The 21,572-nt window shown below is 46.8% G+C and overlaps 1 protein-coding gene across 2 annotated transcripts in view; it reads left to right on the top strand.

The window, feature by feature from the left end:
• Positions 1 to 3,547: 3,547 nt before the first annotated feature.
• The window catches only part of CACNA1I (calcium voltage-gated channel subunit alpha1 I), a 274,871-nt gene continuing 256,846 nt past the window's right edge, over positions 3,548 to 21,572 (top strand). Inside the window, exon 1 of one of the 2 annotated variants that reach the window (XM_075573743.1) lies at positions 3,548 to 3,831. In XM_075573743.1, coding sequence (XP_075429858.1) covers positions 3,560 to 3,831 — 272 coding nt within the window. In that variant the 5' untranslated portion in view covers positions 3,548 to 3,559. The remainder of the gene's footprint in view (positions 3,832 to 21,572) is intronic. The other variant, XM_075573745.1, reaches the window with a different exon arrangement.

The following is a 21,572-nucleotide window of genomic DNA, read 5'->3' as shown; positions in this document are numbered from 1 at the left end:
TTCTAAAGCTGGGCGGGCACATTTTCTTATTCTGCTAAGGGGCATTCGCCAACCTGGCACCTCTGCCTCTTAGCATGTTGAGCCCCCTGCCGTCCAGGCTCCACAGAGTCTGAGTTCTGGCAAATCGGGGCCGGATAGCCCTGTGTTAGCCCAGGATGGAGGTACTCAAGTATAACTCCAGCACTCCTCCTGTTCTAACACCTTGGCATCCCTGAGGCTTTCAAGTACGGACTCCGCACAGTCCCATAGGCACCAAGCTTGGTAGCCATCTGGTCCCTCGGAATCCAGGACTTGGAAATCCCACAGTTCAATGACAGGTTATCAGTACATATACCTATTAACTATAACTCTTTAATAAAATATACGGTTTCCTGTATCTTGTGTGTTGAAAAGGTGTAAGTCCCCGTTCTGGTGTCAGGGATGGAATAAGGGGGTATACTGCCTACACTTACTGGCCCCATCCCTGCCACACTCTAGAAATGACTTTAAACTTTTATACACACAAAACCACTCACAGCTTTATCATATAGCTGGAGCATCCCCTGAACCCCTATACTAGGTTCAGGGTACCTGGCATGTACCTGGGCATCTCCCCTTATATTAGGGATCCCCTGTATGTTGCACGTATACATTAACCACTTCATGCCCATTTACTTTATCTAGATCATGCTGCACAGGAATCCTGGCGGTGAGTCGCAAGAACGTTTTCAGGGTAGGAGTTTGCCCGGAGCAATGTGCTTTGATATATCCGAGAATCTCACTTGATTCCCGGATACATCGTTGGGGTATCCTGTAATGCGAGAACCCCGCTACATAGCCACATTCTGTAAAGACTTTCTTCTGCAAACCCACCCTGAAACTTACAGCCTATAAATCTCCTGATCCCAGCACCCTGAGAAAGGCAAAACACAGACAAATCTTTAATGTCACATAATTTGCTCACAGCCACAGCAATGCATCTCTGACATCTAGGTACAAGAGCTGACACTCTAGGACCTCAAAACACGGGTCAGAGGTAACTAAGTGGGCTTAACCTTTATTAGAGAGCCTGGTTACCCCTTCACCATCATAAAAAGTAATTTGCTACACCAAAGGGCTGACAATCTAGTCTCTAATGCCTGATGCTCAGGGAAACAGATTGAGTATTGATGTGCGTTGCTGCCTGAGAAGCCACGTGTGATTATCAGTGTGTCTGTGTTTAGACTGTGTGTGTATCAGTGTCTGTGTGTTATGTGCGTGTGTATGTGTATCAGTGTGTTATTGTCTGTGTGTGCATCAGTGTGTCTGTATCAGTGTGTCTGTATGTGTATCAGTGTTATTGTTTGTGTAAACTGTATGTATCAGTGTTATTGTGTGTATAAGTCTAATATTGTGTGAGCGTGTGCATCAGCATATCTGTATCAGTGTGTTTGTAGGAGTGTGTGTATGTAAATGTGTGTGCATGGTCTTTGTATCAGTGTGGTATTGTGTGTGTAAAGTGTGTGCATCAGCGTGTCTGTATGTGTAACAGCGTGTTACTGTGTGTGTTCTTCAGTGTGTATGTATGTTTAACAGAGTGTTGTGTGTGTGTGAGTGTGTAATGTCTGTTCTTCAGGGTGTCTATATGTGTAACAGCTTGTTATTGTGTGTGTTCTTCAGTGTGTATGTGTAACAGTGTTATTGTGTCTGTCCTTCAGTGTGTGTGTACGTGTAACAGCGTGTTATAGTGTGCGTGGGTGTAATGTGTGTTCTTTTGTGAGTAAGCACATTTTTGTAGTTTGGAGGAAAGGGGTTAAATGTCATACTTCCAGAATACTTACCCTGCCTGACTCCTGTGATTTCCTCTCTTTCTCAATGTCTACTTGAACTTAAATCCCTTTTCACTGCTCTTCCAGGAAACAAGACCTCAGCTGAATGTGTAATTTCATTAAAACCCTTTCAAGCCTAAACACTGAGGGGACGTGCCAAGTGTTCTGTATGTGTGCAGCATCTGCTGGGGAGGGCGACCAGTGCTTGGGGAGGGCGTCCAGAGCTTGGGGAGGGCGTCCAGTACTCGGGGAGGACGTCCAGTGCTTGGGGAGGGCGGCTATTGCTTGGCGGAGGGATATCTGTGTTTGGGGAGGGCAACCAATGCTTGGGGAGGGCAACCAATGCTTGGGGAGGGCAGCCGGTGTTTGGGGAGGGCGGCTAGTGCTTGGGAGGGCGGCCAGTGCTTGGGGAGGTTGGCCAGTGCTTGGGGAGGGTGGCCAGTGCTTGGGGAGGGTGGCCAGTGCTTGGGGAGGGCAGCCAGTGCTTGGGGAGGGCGGCCAGTGCTTGGGGACTGCTTGGGGAGGGCAACCAGTACTTGGGGAGGGTGACATGTGCGTGGGGAGGGCGACCAGTGCTTGGGAAGGGCAAGTGCTTGGAGAGGGCGGCCAGTGCTTGGGGAGTGCTACCAGTGCTTAGGGAGGGCAACCAGTGCTTGTGGAGGGTGGCCAGTGGTTGGGGAGGGCGACCAGTGCTTGGGGAGTTTGGCCAGTGCTCGGGGAGGGCGGCCAGTGCTTGGGGAGGGCAACCAGTGCTTGGGGAGGGCGGCTACTAATTATAGAGGGCGGCCAGTGCTTATGGAGAGTGGCCAGTGCTTATGGAGAGTGGCCAGTGCTTATGGAGGGCGGCCAGTGCATTGGTAGGGCCGTCAGTGCTTGGGGAAGGTGACCAGTACTTGGGGAGGGTGGCCAGTGCTTGGGGAGGGCGGCCAGTGCTTGGGGAGGGCGGCCAGTGCTTGGGGAGGGCGGCCAGTGCTTGGGTAGAACCGTCAGTGCTTGGGGCGGGCGGGAAGCTTCTTGGCTCTGCAGATGATCTTAAGTCCAGTTCAAGTTGCCGTTTAAAAAAATATATATATATTTTTTTTTCCCCCATTCAATATGTGCATTAATACAATCTGCACACTGACAAGTGATTAGCTAAGCAGCAGATCGATCCGTTCTCCTGTAATCGATCGCTTGCTCAGGGTTATTTAATTCAGATTTTGCACAGCATTGTGGGCAATGTAGTCCTGGAATATGATTGACTGGGCAGTTACTAGATACAACTGGTGCACTGCTAGAGAGAGGGCGGGGCTCAAAAGCCAGAGCCTATCAGAATGTGAAGGGGGCTGTCACTTTGGAAATGCTTTCCATTAGAAACATTAAAAATGTCTTTAAAACATTTTTTTTAAATGCTACAAGTATTTTCTCATAGTACAGAACTGATTTATTTCAAAAACACACATGTAGGATATTGCGTGAACTGCTGCTTTAAGTTCATATATAGGTAGCCATGGATTAACTCACCATATATGTGTGTTATGTATGTACTGTAGCAGTATACCTGATGCAGCAGGGTTTGTGCTGCCCACTTCCATGTACATTGATATATCTATGTATATATGTTGCTACAAGGACCTCCTTATAATTCTCCTTATCGTCCTGTTGTCTCTTCCTGCTGGGTGACTGGATGTTGGCTTTGACGACTTGCTGCCTATCCAGCTCCTTCTTCATACACATCCCAACTGCTGTTCTTCTGACTTTCTGTGTCTCCTTTCAAGGTGTCTTCTCGCAATATGGACGAGTCGGTTTCTGACCCTCCCTCGCCTTCTGCGGCTTGGCAATCCGGAGCTCAGTCTCCCGGCTCCAGGATACAAAGGTTGGACGCCGCTGATCTTGGAGTTACCGACCCACGTTCACCATTTTCCCTGGACACCCCCGCTGCTGAGGAAGGGGGCTCCCAAACGGACTTGGATGTGCCGTATCCGGACTTGGCCCCTGTGGTCTTCTTCTGCCTCAAACAAACCACCATCTTACGATACTGCTGCATCAAAGTGGTCTGTAACCCATATCCTCTTTGCCATTTTCAGTTAAGAACGGGGGGGAACGGTATGCTACGTTTGTTAACAGATTGTCCTGCTTTGGATGGATGTCCAGTTGTAGGCATTTAACCAATGTTTCAGTCCTAAGAGAGACCTTCCTCAGAGCCAGAAGTGTTAGCTAATGAATCTTGAGTTGGTATAAAGCAGAGCTCCCCATATTCACTCCTAGTCTTAATAATCTCTAAAACAACCTGCATATTTAATGCCTTGAAAATCTGTCCCATTCCCCACAGGACTAAACTTGGGGAACTCTGCTATAACAGATGGTTGTTTGATTTGGTAACAAAGCATAAACATACTACACTGCATGATGATACAGAGTATGTCTACACACTTCCAGAACCTTGCTGTTGAAGATGCTGCACTGTATAATGATGCTGAATAACTCGGCCCACATCCAGCCCTTGCTAATGAACATGCTGCACTGTATAATGATGATGAGTATCTCTGCCCAGTTCCAGCCCTTGCTATTGAACATGCCACAGTTTATGGCATTGCAGAGTATCTCTACATATCCAACTTCTATAAAATATATAATTTAAGGAAGTTCCAAGTCAAAGACGCTGACCCCGTCTCCCGCGTTAATCCTGGTAGGTTTTGACATTTAACAGTAACAAGTACAGGTAAACCCCGTTATAATGCGGTCCTCGGGGTCCACCCCGAGACCACCGCGTTAGTAACGGGGTCGCGGGGGAAAAAAATGGCCGCCGCATCAGCGCATATTCACCCCGCGGGACAGGAGATGGGAGCGGGGATGTCCCCCCTGTCACCGCGTGACAGGCCGCGGGACAGGAGATGGGAGGGGGGATGTCCCTCCGGTCCCCGCTTCCCCCTGTCACCGCGTGACAGGCCGCGGGACAGGAGATGGGAGGGGGGATGCCCCTCCGGTCCCAGCTTCCCCCTGTCACCGCGTAACAGGCCGCGGGACAGGAGATGGGAGGGGGGATGCCCCTCCGGTCCCGGCTTCCCCCTGTCACCGCGTGACAGGAGATGGGAGGGGGGATGCCCCTCCGGTCCCGGCTTCCCCCTGTCACCGCGTGACAGGAGATGGGAGGGGGGATGCCCCTCCGGTCCCGGCTTCACATTGTCACCGCGTGACAGGAGATGGGAGGGGGGATGCCCCTCCGGTCCCGGCTTCACATTGTCACCGCGGGACAGGAGATGGGAGGGGGGATGCCCCTCCGGTCCCGGCTTCCCCCTGTCACCGCGTGACAGGAGATGGGAGGGGGGATGCCCCTCCGGTCCCGGCTTCCCCCTGTCACCGCGTGACAGGAGATGGGAGGGGGGATACCCCTCCGGTCCCCACTTCACCTTCTCCCCACCGTTGTCCCCGCTGCCTGCGCAGGAGGAGGAGCGGGGGGGAGCGGGTGTTGGTGCTGGTGTGTGTAAGTGTGTGAGAGTGTGTGTGAGTGTGTGTAAGTGAAGACCGCTCACCCCCCCGCCGCAGCACAGGGCCCTCGCGCTGCAGTACAGGGTCCGCCGTAGCGCAGGGTCGTCCTGCCACTCCGCCGCAGCGCAGGGCCCGCCACCCCCCCACAGCACAATGACGTCCCACCCCCCGCCCCGGGCCGTACCGCCAACCTACCCCCACCTACCTGCCCCCCCCGCGCTGCACCGGGCCATCCCACCAGCCCCCGCAGCATCGGGGCCCCCCGCAGCCATCACCCCCCTCCACCGCAGCACCACCCCCACCGGCACGCAGCGCCCCCCCCCCCTGCAGCCACATGCCTCACCAATCATCCCCAAGGTAAGGCTGATTTATGTATATGTGTATTGGGAGGTGTGTGTGTGTGTGTGTGTGTGTGTGTGCAGTGTGCAGTGTGTGTCAGTGTGAGCAGTGTGTGTGCAGTGTGCAGTGTGTGTCAGTGTGAGCAGTGTGTGTGCAGTGTGCAGTGTGAGCAATGAGCAGTGTGTCAGTGTGTGCAGTGTGAGCAATGAGCAGTGTGTGTGCAGTGTGTGTCAGTGTGAGCAGTGTGAGCAATGAGCAGTGTGTGCAGTGTGAGCAATGAGCAGTGTGTCAGTGTGTGCAGTGTGAGCAATGAGCAGTGTGTGTGCAGTGTGCAGTGTGTGTGCAGTGTGAGCAATGAGCAGTGTGTCAGTGTGTGCAGTGTGAGCAATGAGCAGTGTGTGTGCAGTGTGTGTCAGTGTGAGCAATGAGCAGTGTGTGCAGTGTGAGCAATGAGCAGTGTGTGTGCAGTGTGCAGTGTGTGCAGTGTGAGCAATGAGTAGTGTGTCAGTGTGTGCAGTGTGAGCAATGTGCAGTGTGTGTCAGTGTGAGCAGTGTGTGCAGTGTGAGCAATGAGCAGTGTGTGCAGTGTGAGCAATGAGCAGTGTGTGTGCAGTGTGTGTCAGTGTGTGCAGTGTGTGTCAGTGTGTGCAGTGTGAGCAATGAGCAGTGTGTGTGCAGTGTGAGCAGTGTGTGCAGTGTGAGCAATGAGCAGTGTGTGTGCAGTGAGCAGTGTGTGTGCAGTGTGTGCAGTGAGAGTGTGTGCAGTGTGTTTTTTTTAAAACGGGAGCCACGGGAAAACCGCGTTATAACCGAATCGCGGTATAACGAGGCGCGTTATAACGGGGTTTACCTGTAATAGGAATGTAGAAACAAGAACTGTAACGTCCAGTACAGTGCTAGAGCATATACAGTATACTGCAACGTCCAGTACAGTGCTAGAGCATATACAGTATACTGCAACGTCCAGTACAGCGCTAGAGCATATACAGTATACTGCAACGTCCAGTACAGCGCTAGAGCATATACAGTATACGGCAACGTCCAGTACAGCGCTAGAGCATATACAGTATACTGCAACGTCCAGTACAGCGTTAGAGCATATACAGTATACTGCAACGTCCAGTACAGCGCTAGAGCATATATAGTATACTGCAACGTCCAGTACAGTGCTAGAGCATATACAGTATACTGCAACGTCCAGTACAGTGCTAGAGCATATACAGTATACTGCAACGTCCAGTACAGCGTTAGAGCATATACAGTATACTGCAACGTCCAGTACAGCGCTAGAGCATATACAGTATACTGCAACGTCCAGTACAGCGCTAGAGCATATACCGTATACTGCAACGTCCAGTACAGCGCTAGAGCATATACAGTATACTGCAACGTCCAGTACAGCGCTAGAGCATATACAGTATACTGCAACGTCCAGTACAGTGCTAGAGCATATACAGTGTACTGCAATGTCCAGTACAGTGCTAGAGCATATACAGTATACTGCAATGTTGATAGGAATGTCCAATATAAACACTCTTTAGTCCATAATCTTCTGGGCACTTATCTGTATGCACCAATAGCAAAGGACTACACACTATAAATAATATGAACAACCTTCCTGGATGTGGGTCTGGTGCCTAGTGGGGAATGTGAAGGACAGGTGAGACCGCCTGGCTAGTGAGGGCAGGTGGGACACAAATCCCTTCCCCACAGATAATGGTTAAGCAACCCTGGAAGGTAAGACTGTGTGTGATCAATCAGATGGTGTCCTGTGCTGTATAGACTCCGGTGAGCAAACATAGGGCCTCATGCAGTATGAAGCGATAAGCCATGTATCGCCAGCTTATCGCCAAAAAAGCCTACTGCTGTTCAGGAAGCCCCGATAAGTGGCGATAAGAGAGCTTGTCAGCCAATTTTTTTGCCGTAAAAAAATAAATCGCCAAGCGCGCCGAGAAGCCACTTATCGCCAGCTTGTTAAACTCGCGCTATTCTAGTAGCCCCGATTAGCTTATCGTGGCCGACTGCCGCTCTAGAATGGAGATTTCCTCTCCAAATCGTCCCGCCAGGAAAAGTTGGCAAGAAGGTGGTGAGAAGCTGCCGCTAATCGGTGAGACGCCACTTAGGGGGGAAAAAGCATTTTTACTGCATCGGATTCATGCCGGGAGACTCCAGAGCTGATATCCATTAATTTCTCCGTAGATCCCCGGCATGAATCAGATGCATGAAAAATGCATTTACAGGCAACTTCATTACATTAGCGGTTAACCGCTAAGGCAATGAAGGGGTTAACCACCAGTGCCATGTTTATTGTGGGTAGCGGGGGTGGGTGAAGGTGGTATTTGGCCCTTGGTGTGTTTAGGCCTTGCGGGGGGGTTGCGGGTGGCCATAACCCTTCATTACCTTAGCGGTTAATACCACTATGGTAATGAAGGGGTTAATCCCTCCCGCTACCCACCCGGTAGGCCTAAACACCCATCGTTGGGGCTACTACCACCTTGACCCACCCCTGCTACCCACAATAAACAAAAATACACACAACAGCCCCACTACCCACCTCCTAGGCCTCCAATAACCATTACAATATGTAATAAACACCAAAACAGAACCCACCCCGTTTCCCCACATAAAACCATGATTTATTTTTTTTATACACAGGGTTAATACCAGAGGCCGGCGGGGGTCCCCGGGTGGTCCCCACGGGTGTCTGGAGGCCCTCGCGTTGTTCCCACAGATGTTTCCGCGGGTCCTCTGGTGGTCCCTGTGGGCGTCCTCAGGTGGTCCCCATGGGAGTCCTGGGGTCCTCGGGTAGTACCTGTGTCCCCCCACTGGCCTGCGTTACCATTCGTGTTGTAAAAATAATTAAAGATGGCCTACATTTCAATAAATACAACTCCCCCCCAAACACATACAGTACAGTAATTTGCAAAATAACTATTATCCAGATATAGATAACAGATCATTTTCCCATTATTAAACAAAACATTAGCCAGCCAGCATAAATAAAGTAAATTAAACTCTTCTATTTACCCCTGCCATTATGAAGGGCGTCCTCGTCAGCATACTGCAGGTCCATGTCCTCTGTTGCCAGAAAGAATACATAAAAAATACAATGTTATGGTACCTAACCCCTTAATCACCTTAGCGGTTAAAACTGCAATAGTAATTAAGGGGTTAACCAACCCTCCCCCGCTACCCACACGGGAGGCCTAACCACCATCCTCGGACTCACTATACCTATCCTGTACCCATTGATTGTCGTAGTAGTACATCATACCAATATAATATGGACATGATAAGCTACTATAGCAGTCAATGGTCCCCCTAATACAAAAGCATGAATGTCCAAAATACACAATAATCAATACAACAAGAACCTAAACCCCCAATCAAAAATTAAAAGCACTAGCCAACCAATGAATTACCTAAATAAAACCAATAGGCATTCAATTACATAAATCACACCACTAGCCAAATAATACATTTAATACATAAAAGCAGTAACCAACACAACAATTAATTAATACAACCACTAGGCAACACATCAATTTAAACCAGTAGCCACCAAAATATATCAGTAAATAAAAACGCTAAACAATCTGAATTTTTTTTTCAAACAAGCCATCACAATTCAATCTAAACAATAAACAGAAATAGAGAATATAACAGTCAATAGAAGAAATGCATTTGGCAAAAAAAAATGCATTGGCTCCCACTGTATTCATCTGTACCCTAAACAGGCACAGATTAATACATTAGCAGTCAATGGGCATTGAAAAACATAAAAAAGAAAAATCCAATAAAAAAATCTGTAAAAATAACAATCAGATGGCGTGTGAACCATTTGCCACTCAAATGTGACGTCACAGGCCATATTTAAGGCCGTGACGTCTCATTTGAGCTCAAGAAGCCGACGGATCAACATAGTGGATTTAACGTGGGATTATTGGATTAACAGATGAAGACAGAAGATAAGGACAGAAGATAAAGACAGAAGATAAGGACAGAAGATAAAGACAGAAGATAAAGAAAATAAATAAATAATCACAGATGAAGAAAGAAGATGATAGAAGATTAAAGAAGAATTTTGTTACCTGTCCTTGATCTTCACGGTGGATGGTGTTGGATTGAGTTTCATGATGTCACGGTACGAGAGCTCGCCGATTCCCCAGGATTCGGAGGGCCAACGCTTCTAAAGGTAAGATAAATATTGAATGTATGTACTTTTATTTTGACAGGTTTTTTGATTGGATTTTTCTTTTTTTATGTTTTTCATTGCACATTGACTGCTAATGTAATGTAAATGCCTCCTAATGTATTAATCTGTGCCTGTTTAGGGTACAGATGAATACAGTGATAGCCAATGCATTTTTTTGCCAAATGCATTTCTTCTATTGACTGTTATATTCTCTATTTCTGTTTATTGTTTAGATTAAATTGTTTTGAACTGTGGTGGCTTGTTTAAAAAAAAAATTCAGATTGTTTAGCGTTTTTATTTAATGATGTATTTTGTTGGCTACTGGTTTTAATTGATGTGTTGCCTAGTGGTTGTATTAATTAATTGTGTTGGTTACTGCTTTTATGTATTAAATGTATTGTTTGGCTAGTGGTGTGATTTATTTAATTGAATGCCTAGTGGTTTTATTTGATTAATTGAATGCCTAGTGGGGTTTTTTTCTTTCATTGATTGGCTAGTAGTTTTATTTAGGTAATTCATTGGTTGGCTAGTGCTTTTATTTTTTGGTTTTGGGGTTTAAGTTCTTGTTGTATATGATTGATTATTGTGTATTTTCTATCGGATTTTACTGCATGAGGTCCATAGTCTGTTAGTCAGTTGTACTCATGGTGAGCTGGTGCAGGGCTCCTTGTAGCGTGTGACCAGGAAAAAAGTAACGCGCTTCGTGCGTGAAGCACTTTGTCAGAGTCCTTTGATGCCACGATCTCAATACATTTGTATTTTTAAATGTTTCTGTTGCTGAGCCTGTTAATTTCAGCAGTGCATTGCTCATCTCCATCTACGGAGTCTCCTCTTCAAGCAATAGGAACGCCCTCTCCGATATTACCAGCTTTGCGCTGAGTATTTAACCGATATAGGCGCTTATTCTGGTAACTCCAAACTTGTCATTTCCAAACCGCGCAGTTTGGCATGTTCAGAAGTAACGGAATGAGATGTGAGAAAAACCCTATTCTCTACTGCAAATCGCGTCTATAAAATGTGACAAACCGCCCGGATTGGACGCGCTTTCGAAACGGAATGACCCGAGGTGCTAACTCCACCCCCAGTCTGACGTAAAGTTCGGGTTTTTTCTCTCTCTCAGCCCAACCCATATTTCAGGCTCTGGATGTAACTCGCAATACTAATCCCGCCAGCCTGGAGGTGGCGTGAAAAAATGTGATCCAGTAATGTGTCAGAAGATCAGGTGGGAGTACTAGGCAATTAAGGCTGTGATTTAATACTCGGCATTGATTTATGCTGCACTGTGTGCATCTTCCGTGATAGACATGGACAACATATATTGCCACCTAAATGATCTCTGGCTCTAAGTCTTTGTAGGTTGTGATACCAAGATCAGATGCAGTTGTACACAAACCTTAGAGACCTCACAAGTCTCTTCTTTATAAGTTCTCTGGCATAAGCATTGCAATTTGTTGTTTACCATTAAATTGCCGTGTCAGCGCCTGATGAAGCACTTGAGTGTGTGAAACGTGTTGTGGTAGAGAATATTTTATGTTGTCCTGTGAAGCTGCCACTTGAAAGTTTATGATCAGAGGAATTGGAAGCGAGACGTGACTGTACACGTACGGGACTCACGAACACGGAAGCGAGACGTGACTGTACACGTACGGGACTCACGAACACGGAAGCGAGACGTGACTGTACACGTACGGGACTCACGAACCCGGAAGTGAGACGTGACTGTACACATACGGGACTCACGAACCCGGAAGTGAGACGTGACTGTACACGTACGGGACTCACGAACCCGGAAGTGAGACGTGACTGTACACATACGGGACTCACGAATCCCGAAGTGAGACGTGACTACTATACACATACGGGACTCACGAACCCGGAAGTGAGACGTGACTGTACACATACGGGACTCACGAACCCGGAAGTGAGACGTGACTGTACACATACGGGACTCACCATCCCGGAAGTGAAAGGTCTTCACTGAGTAAAAGCTCATTCCAGCGTGGGATACACAGCTTCAAGATCTACTCTCTCTTACCTGTTTGGATTAAGAACTTGGCAGCACGGACATATCCTTAAAGGCATCTGCTGAATTGCTGATATCTTATACTGTATGTAAGTCTATACTTACAGCATTTTGTTTGTTTAGAATACATTTTTAACTTCTCCTTTGGTGTGCTCAGTGTGCTTTTTTTCTATGCCGGGTCAGATGTTTAACCCTTTTCCTGCTTTAGGAGACGTATTGCTTTTATTCATTGCTATCTTAAAGCAGAACAGTTGGTCCCAATGGTTTTGAATGGTTTATTAATATCAATACCATAGAGCAGTGGTGCACAAAGTGGGGGGCGTGGAAGAATTTCCAGTGGGGGGTGGCGGCTATAGAGGTTCCATGTTCTCCCCCAAGGCTTTTAAATTAAATGCCGGGGGACCGCGCGAGGCCTCTGCAGCTTCTCTTACCTGGTCTTCGGCGACGTGTCACCAAGGTAACCCGGCGTCAAATGACGCCACGGGGTCACGTGACGTCACGTTGCCATGGCAACCGAGCAGGAAGGGGGGCACGACCCAGAAGGTGAGCAGGCAGGGGGGCGCAGGATCAACACTTTGCGCACCCCTGCCATAGAAGACCCCAGCCAAGATGTATTATTTGCTGAAAACATGTCAGAGGAGTCTGACGCGTTTCACCATACTAACAATGGTGCCTAGAGCTATTCTCCGAGATGGTACACTTGATTAAAATGTGCAATTACAATTTAATGCAATTACATGGTGACGGGATATTATTATTTAAACAGTGTGAACATATATAAATTCAAACTTGAATGCGACTTAAAGTCAGTTAGCTGCCGGTAAAGTCCACTGACTTTCTAGGAAATCAGATAATTTAATGTCCCGAAAAATACTTTAAATGGCGCTTTACGGTGAAAGTAAAAATAGGCAAACCCAACAGCTGCAGATGGTTTCTCCGATCAAGATTTACTGTGGGCGTTATGTCCTTGTCCTTAAATGGTGAAAATAAACAGGAGGAAACCCAGTTTAGTGAAACAGCATCCAGTACTGTATATGCCGTGCAAATGCTTCCCAGTGCCGGAGAACTGATTCATCTTGACAGCGTAATATACACTGCATGTGGGCTTATGTTGCAACACATTGCTGGGCAAGCGTTTTGGGCTTGCGGTATGAAGACTTGCGAACTTACTGTATGCGTGAAAATACAAATTTCCAAAAAAAATACAAATTTCCAAAAAATGAACCATAACTATGCTGCTTATTTTACGTTGTTTTCCCTTCATTTTTGACAAAACCAAAATCTATCGAGCTCCGGCAAAACCAAAACACAAACATTTTTTAGAAAAAAAAAAACACCTGACAGGTCAGCACGGGAATTATGACATCACCTTGTTCTGAAGATCCACATGTGATGTCACAGGTAGAGGATGTGTTTGGTGGTTCGTTTCATGGACACAGAATGCACTGTGATTTCCTTTTATGCAACGATCTTTGTTCTTTCTGATTCAAAAGGATGTTTCACTTTCTCTCTGATTTCTGTGATCAAAAGGGTGTCATCAAAGCTAAACACCGTCAACACACCTCATGCTGTAACTGCTCTCTCTTCATGCAGTGTTGAAGTTGCAAATAAGCAACTGTACGTGTCTTTCCCTACCTATAACATAGGGTTCCTTAACCGAAAAATGGTTTGAAACCAATGTAGCAAGGAACCCCCACCCTCTCTAACAGCGCATCTGAGATCAGATGCATTGTAAGGTACCCCAACCCTCTCTAATAGCGCGTCTGAGATCAGATGCATTGTAAGGATCCCCAGCCCTCTCTAATAGCGTGTCTGAGATCAGATGTATTGTAAGGAATCCCAACCCTCTCTAATAGCGCGTCTGAGATCAGATGCATTGTAAGGAATCCCAACCCTCTCTAGTAGCGCGTCTGAGATCAGATGCATTGTAAAGTACCCCAACCCTCTCTAATAGCGCGTCTGAGATCAGATGCATTGTAAGGAACCACAACCCTCTCTAATAGCGCGTCTGAGATCAGATGAATTGTAAGGAACCCCGACCCTCTCTAATAGCGCGTCTGAGATCAGATGAATTGTAAGGAACCCCAACCCACTCTAATAGCACGTCTGAGATCAGATGAATTGTAAGGAACCCCAACCCTCTCTAATAGCGCGTCTGAGATCAGATGCATTGTAAGGAACCCCAACCCTCTCTAATAGCGCGTCTGAGATCAGATGCATTGTAAGGAACCCCAACCCTCTCTAATAGCGCGTCTGAGATCAGATGCATTGGAAATTCCTCTGTATTTGGTACAATTTTAAAATGACTTGAAAATTGCAGGCAACACTTCAGGGACGCCCACGGGACCTAAGAGTTCCTAGGAACCCTGGAATATATTTACCGGTACCCAACAGATTCAACTTCAACTGGACGGCAACCCAATCGAGCAAGTGGACTCATTCAAATACATAGGGTCTATTATTGATAGCCAAGGCATAGCAGCTACTGTACGAACAACATCAAAAGCCGCATCGGTAGCACCACTGAAGCGTTCGCCTCCTTAAAGAAATACTTGTGGAACCAATAGGACGTGACAAATGTAACAAAAATGCGAATTTTTAACGCCTCAATACGCACCATTTTACTGTATGGCTCAAAAACATGGACACTACTCAAAAGTGATATGAACCGACTCCAACGATTCCAACTAAGATGTCTACGTAACATAATCCATATTACGCTATGAGACCGATGGAAAAATGAAGATGTACGGCTAGCCTGTCAAAACCAATCCACAATCGACCAGTACATTAAGCGACAAAGACTTGGGTGATTTGGCCACGTCTGCTGTATGGACATCACCAGACTACCATACCAGTGACTACAAGACCAGACGACCCATAGGCTGGAAAGTGGACTGCAATGCTCCAAAGAAAACGTGGTCGAACCAGGTGGCGCAAGATCTCAAACCGCTCCACATCACAGTAGCAGAAGCCCAAACAGCCGCCCTAAATCGAGATCAATGGCGCGGAATCACTAGAGACGTATTGAACATCCTGCCGCTGGCCCCCACAACGCATCGCTCCTTACCTTATAAAAGATGAAGCAGAGTCGTTTACGGAGTATATACCATAACCCTGGTTGAAAAAACTGATCTATGATATTACGGTCCAGATTTATTAAACAATGCTAAGCTCTGGCACATCCTCGTTCATTAGCAAAAAAAACAACTTAACAGATAATTGTCTTTCTTCCAATAACCATTTGGCTATTATGGTTTCTTTACAAATGGAAAATACATTTTCTTTTTATCGGAACTTCTAAATGGGAGGCACTTGGCAATCGATTGTTCCCTTAATCGCTAGCCCACCCTGTGACTGTTAGAGCCAATAAAGATAAGGAGAGAGGGGGATTCGCCCGTGCACACTCCTATTTAGCACCAAGGGGAGCTGCCGGAGGAAGTCAAACATCTCCCATGCCTCAGCTTGTGTTTTCAAACTATCTTTCAATAAATGAAAACGAAAAGAAGTTATCAATCACCCATATTAAACGTCTTAACAGTGCCGGGGGTCTGGTGGGGGCCAGACCCCTAGGACTTCATCTTCGTGTGACCGCTCCAGGAAAGATCACGTGATGTCACTGGTACCCAGATGCCGGAAACAGAAGAGGAGGTGAAGCCACTTCCATTTAAATCGGTCTGGCCCCTTTCTCGGAGTACCAAACCCGATTCGCCCTTAGAAAATGAGCAAGTGCCCATGAGGTACCAAGTACATCACAAGGTCACTGTGAAGGTCAAAAACATGCCTGTTCATGATGGTCCGAGGTGGTAGAGTTTTCTTGATATGTGGGTCTCCTGGCAGTACAGGTGCAGTGACACTCACTGATCTTAGTAGGGTGGACCTACATGTCCCTCTTATCTGTAAGAAAGGTGGAAGGTGATCCCGCTTATTCCTTTTTTCCCTGGTGAGAGTTGGGTGGGATGGGTGTTGGACGGAGGCCGCGCAAGATTGATCACACACAAAAAAAATGGACTTCTGCGAGCAACAGTTTCCATGGAAACCAACCAACGTCATCCGGGAGAACCAGACAGGGCAAATATTTTGTGAGCATCAGTTTTAACCACTTCCCTGCCATGGAGGGAACGCATTGCAGAGCAATATAATGACATGCAAATCAATGTAATGTTGGCTGTACTGGTATCAAAAAAGGGGTTAATGGCGGCTTCTGCTATTTATATCTGCTGACCCATAAAAGCCAGCGTCCGATGCTCTTTAACCCCTGCACAAATTCACTAACACCCGCCGATGCACGCACAGTATACGCGCATTAACACTAATGCACACACGGATACACACGGACATTGATACACACAGTCGATACAAAGACCCACTGATATATATATATACAGTGTTCGACAAACCTATACATTTGCTCGCCCCGGGCGAGTGGATTTAACCCCCGTGCGAGTAAATATTGGCCCAAGCAGCACACGTTTGGTACTAGGTGGCGAGTAGATTTTTTTGTGTGGCGAGTAGATTTTTTGGTGATTTGTCAACCACTGTATATGTATATATATATATATATATATTATTTATATATATATATATATATATATATATATATATATATATATATATATTAACAGTGTTCGACAAACCTATACATTTGCTCGCCCCGGGCGAGTGGATTTAACATCGTGGCGAGCTCCTATTAGCCCAAGCAGCACACGTTTGTTACTAGGTGGCGAGTAGATTTTTTTGTGTGGCGAGTAGATTTTTTGGTGATTTGTCGACCACTGTATATATATATAATAATTACCAGAAGGATGTCCGATAATAAGAGACAGCACACTGAGGGTTAAATCCAAAACAAGTCTGTATTGTAGACAAGAGAGGCATTGCAACTAACGTTTCGGTCACCGTAACGGGACCTTTCTCAGGGTTACGGTGACCGAAACGTTAGTTGCAATGCCCCTCTTGTCTACAATACAGACTTGTTTTGGATTTAACCCTCAGTGTGCTGTCTCTTATTATCGGACATCCTTCTGGTAATTATTATCTCTACATTATTTTTATGGGATAAGCATCTGTTTTTTTGCTTGAGTTTTGTGTGCCTACTGCCTTCTTTGTGTGTATATATACATATATATATATATATATATATATATATATATATATATATATATATATAATGGTGAAAGGAAGGGTTGCAGACCTGTCGAAGACATGCAAATGAGCACACAGTAATATTTCCTACATGTTTAGAACAAAAAGGGGTTAATTAAAAACAGAAAAATATATATAAATATAACGCCAAACTCTCCCATCTCCCTAAACCTCTTGGTTCTAATCAAATCCCTACACTCATCCATATTGTCAACTCATCCCTATGTTCTGGTACCCATTCCTACCTCATGCAAGCATGCAAATGTAGGGTCCCCTCCACAGTGCCAAAAATCTATTAAAATTCACCAGAGACCAGGCAGGACACCTTCCCCATAACTCACAAGGAGAGGCAGGAGAGCACGACTTGGCACTTTAACCAATTTAATTACAACTCCTCACAATAATGTCAGTTTATACTTCTCTCTGTGTAAGTTCTGTTTCTAACTGACCCTTCAACTGACCCCTCAGCATCCTCACCTTTCAAGGGACAACATTCCAAGGTTGCCAGGGCAACCCTGACTGGACCAGCATCTCACTCACACACACACATACCCAGCATCTCATTCACACACAGCAATTGCACCCATACTCGTATACCAAGCATTGCACACACCCACCCACACACACATATGTAATATTATGTCATTAATAAGCTATCTCTAATATATATACTATATATGTAGGCGTACCAGTTATACAGTTATAAAAACCTGACAGAAAAACGTATACAATTTCCATACAATGATCTTTCCCTAAAAACATAACACAGTTCTGAACAGAAGACAAACGACTGAAATGCTTTCACATCAGCATACTGTATTGCAAAGTCAATAACTGTATGCTTTAAATAAATGTTGTTTTATTTTCTATCAGTTATAAGTCGATATGACAGATGGGGTCTCAGTTGGTAGTGCGGTGCGTGATGCCACCCCCGGTATGGGCAGTGTTAGTGGGGATGTTTCTCTCTTTCTGCTGCACTGTTCCTCTTGTGTATGAGCTTCTTTGGTAGTCATTTTGCTGAGAGCTGTCTGCAAACTTTTTATGTTGTATATGGCATTTGTGAAAGTTATTGTTTGCTGCATTATTACTGCCTCTCAGTGGACATCTGTCTGGATTGGTCACGGTATAAACCCCTTCACCCTTTGTGCAGTCTGTGTATTAAATTTAGAGATTGAGCGAGAGAGACTTTCATATTTTAGTATTGTGTCCAGCTGTATATGTATCCCATCAAAGGTCCCGCAAGGTGAAGGTGGGGGAGAGAAAGAGGTGGGGGAGAGAGAGATGTGAGGGAGAGAGGTGGGGTAAAGAGAGAGAGGGGGGGGGGGGGGAGAGAGGTGGTGGGGGGGGGGGGGGAGAGAGAGAGGTGGGGGAAGAGAGAGAGGTGGGGGGAGAGAGAGAGGTGGAGGAGAGATAGTGAGGTGAGGAGAGAGAGGTGGTGGAGAGAGAGGTGGGGGGGAGAGAGGTGTGGGAGAGAGAGAGGGAGAGATGGAGGAGAGAGGTGAGGGGGAAGAGAGAGGGGAGGGGGGAGATAAAAAGAGAGCTGGGGAGAGAGGTGGGGGGGGGGGGGGAAAGAGTGAGGTGGGGGAGAGAGAGTGAGGCGGGGGAGAGATAGTGAGGTGGGGAGAGAGAGGTGGGGGGGAGAGAGGTGTGGGAGAGAGGGAGAGATGGTTTACTCTCCATAACAGCTGCCTCCTGCACTTTGTGGTTCTCAGCTGTGAGTGTGGCATTGCTATTGTCTGCCTTATTTTTCTGCACCTCCATTTACATCTCATTTGATTTTGCCATTTGATCCCCAAATACCCGGAGTTGGACTACAATTCTGCCCATTTGGATTTTCAGTTGTAACAAGAGACAGTGATGTTGTTTGATGTGGGACACACAATTCTTCACTAGGTGCTTGTTCAGGCTGACAGCCATGGATTACAGGCAGTCTGTTGCCTTTTGAATTCCTGGTTCCATACATCCAGCATGAAATGTGGAATTAAGTGTAGTAAATCTTGTTCCTGATCACTTCTGATGTCAGATGCGTTCCTGTCTGAGTAGTTAAAATATTTTTTTCAGCTGTATTTATATATTCATCCGTTCAGCAACTTATCTCTCGAAAGGCAACTCCATCCACCTGTCCAATGATCATATCCGCTTTTTGTGTACCTGTCAGCTGATACTGCATGAACAAGACCCTCACGTTTTTCTCAAAGTCACACAAACTGTCAGATCTGTCTCCTGACCAGTGAACTTTGGCAGCCAGGGCGCTCTGAAGCAGTACGGCATAATGTTGGGGTCACAGTGATATGGTCCATACATACAGTATGTATTACTGTATATGTGCTAATGCTATGGTGCCCGTCAGTCACCTCCTGCTTTGGACTCTTTATATCTAGTTTATGTTGCCAAATGTAGGGTCCTGCTCCACAGTTCCAAAAATCTATTTAAATTCACCAGAGACCAGGCAGGACACCGTCCCCATAACTCACAAGGAGAGGCAGGAGAGCACGACTTGGCACTTTAACCAATTTAATTACAACTCCTCACAATAATGTCAGTTTATACTTCTCTCTGTGTAAGTTCTGTTTCTAACTGACCCTTCAACTGACCCCTCAGCATCCTCACCTTTCAAGGGACAACATTCCAAGGTTGCCAGGGCAACCCTGACTGGACCAGCAAAAAAAAAAAAACACACACACACACACACACACACACACACACACACACACACACACACACACACACACACACACACACACACACACACACACACACACACACACACACTGTGCGGGCCCCCGGGCAAAAACATTTCAGGGCCCCCTCATGTCTCTCTCTTCTCTGTCTTTCATATATCTCTCTCTCTCTGCTCTCTATCTTTGCTCTCTCTCTCCTCTCTCTTCTTTTTGTGCTCTCTCTCTCTTTTCTCTACTCTTTCTCTTTGCTCTCTTTTCTCTCCGTTCTCTTTCCTTTTTGCTCTCTCTCCCCCCCTCGTGCCTTTCTTTTCCCTCTTATGTATTTCTCTCTTATACTTCATTTCTCTTTGTGTCTCTTCCTTCCTGTATTATTTTCTTTTCATGTCATGTCTGTTTCACCCACTCACCTTTCCTAGCCTGTCTCTCAGGCTGCAGGCTGCAGCCCCGCCCACTGACCGAGGCCCCGCCCCTTCCCCTCACCTTTCCCCTCACCTTTCCCCTCACCTTTCCCCTCACCTTTCCCCTCACCTTTCCCAGCCTATCTCTCAGGCTGCAACTCCGCCCACTGACCGAGGCCCCGCCCCTTCCCCTCACCTTTCCCCTCACCTTTCCCAGCCTATCTCTCAGGCTGCAGCTCCACCCCCACGCTGACTACCTTTGGCCCCACCCCCTGACCTAGGCCCCGCCCACCTATAGAGGCTCTGCAGAGGAAGGGATTTCCCCTCTATTCTTCTTGCTGTATCTCAGGGTCCCGCCCCTCTGAGCTAGGCTCCACCCACCTGCAGAGGAAAGGATTTCCCTCTGTGCTTCCTTCCTGCATCTCAGGCCCCGCAATGTGACGCCGACAGGGGGGGAGAGCGGGCCCCTCAAGAGTGCTGGCTCCCAAGCTATAGCTACACCCCTGATACAAACACATACACACAGCATCTCACCCATATACGCAGCCTCTTTCTTACTTTGGGTCATTACACAATAGTTAATAATAGCATTATCATATATAGCGCTGCTAGTTTTACATAGCGCTTTACAGACACATTTTGCAGGCGCAGGTCCCTGCCCCGTGGAGCTTACAATCTATGTTTTTGGTGCCTGAGGCACAAGGAGATAAAGTGACTTGCCCAAGGTCACAAGGAGCCGACACCAGGAATTGAACCAGGTTCCCCTGCTTCACACTCAGTGCCAGTCAGTGTCGTTACTCACTGAGCCGCTACTTCTCCCAGGTTCCCCTGCTTCACACTCAGTGCCCGTCAGTGTCTACTCACTGAACCAATCCTACCATTCTCCCCGAGACCACACTTATTCTCAAAAATAACACCCATGACCATCTCCCTTTTGCCTCCGAACACCTAGAAGTCTCTTATTTGCTCCATTTTGTTACCTCTTAGTCTCCTAGACCCTCTACAATCTGGTTTCCACACCGCTCTCTCCACTGAAACAGCCATCACTAAAGTAGGTTCATGCTACCAAAGGCAAAAGGTCATTACACTCTACTTATATTATTCAACCTCACTGTAACCTTTGATACTGTGGACCACCCTCTTCTCCTTCACATTCTCTATACTATGGGTATCTTTAACAAAGGTCTATCGTGGATTTCCTCTTACCTCAACTATCGTACTTTCAATGTCTCTTTCTAACACTCTTCCTCTGTCGATCACTGTCGGAGTACCCCAGGGGTCTGTCCTGGGACCTCCTCTCTTTTCTCTCTCTACACAATCTCTCTATGTGACCTTATCTCAGCTTTTGGGTCAATATCACCTCTAGGTTTTATACCGGATGTCCAGACCAAAATATCTGAATATTTCTCCGCTACAGAGGCGACACGATTTATTCGAGCAGGGCTAGTTCCGCAAGCCGGGGGATGCCCCGGCTTGCTAGCCCCACTCCCTCGGCGTGCCGCGCGTCACCGATGCGCGATCACGCTTCATCGGGTG

Source organism: Ascaphus truei, chromosome 17 (genome assembly GCF_040206685.1).
Source record: "Ascaphus truei isolate aAscTru1 chromosome 17, aAscTru1.hap1, whole genome shotgun sequence".
Classification (NCBI taxonomy): Eukaryota; Metazoa; Chordata; class Amphibia; order Anura; family Ascaphidae; genus Ascaphus; species Ascaphus truei.
The sequence above is the reverse complement of the archived record's forward strand: the minus strand, read 5'-3'. Positions and strand labels throughout refer to the sequence as shown.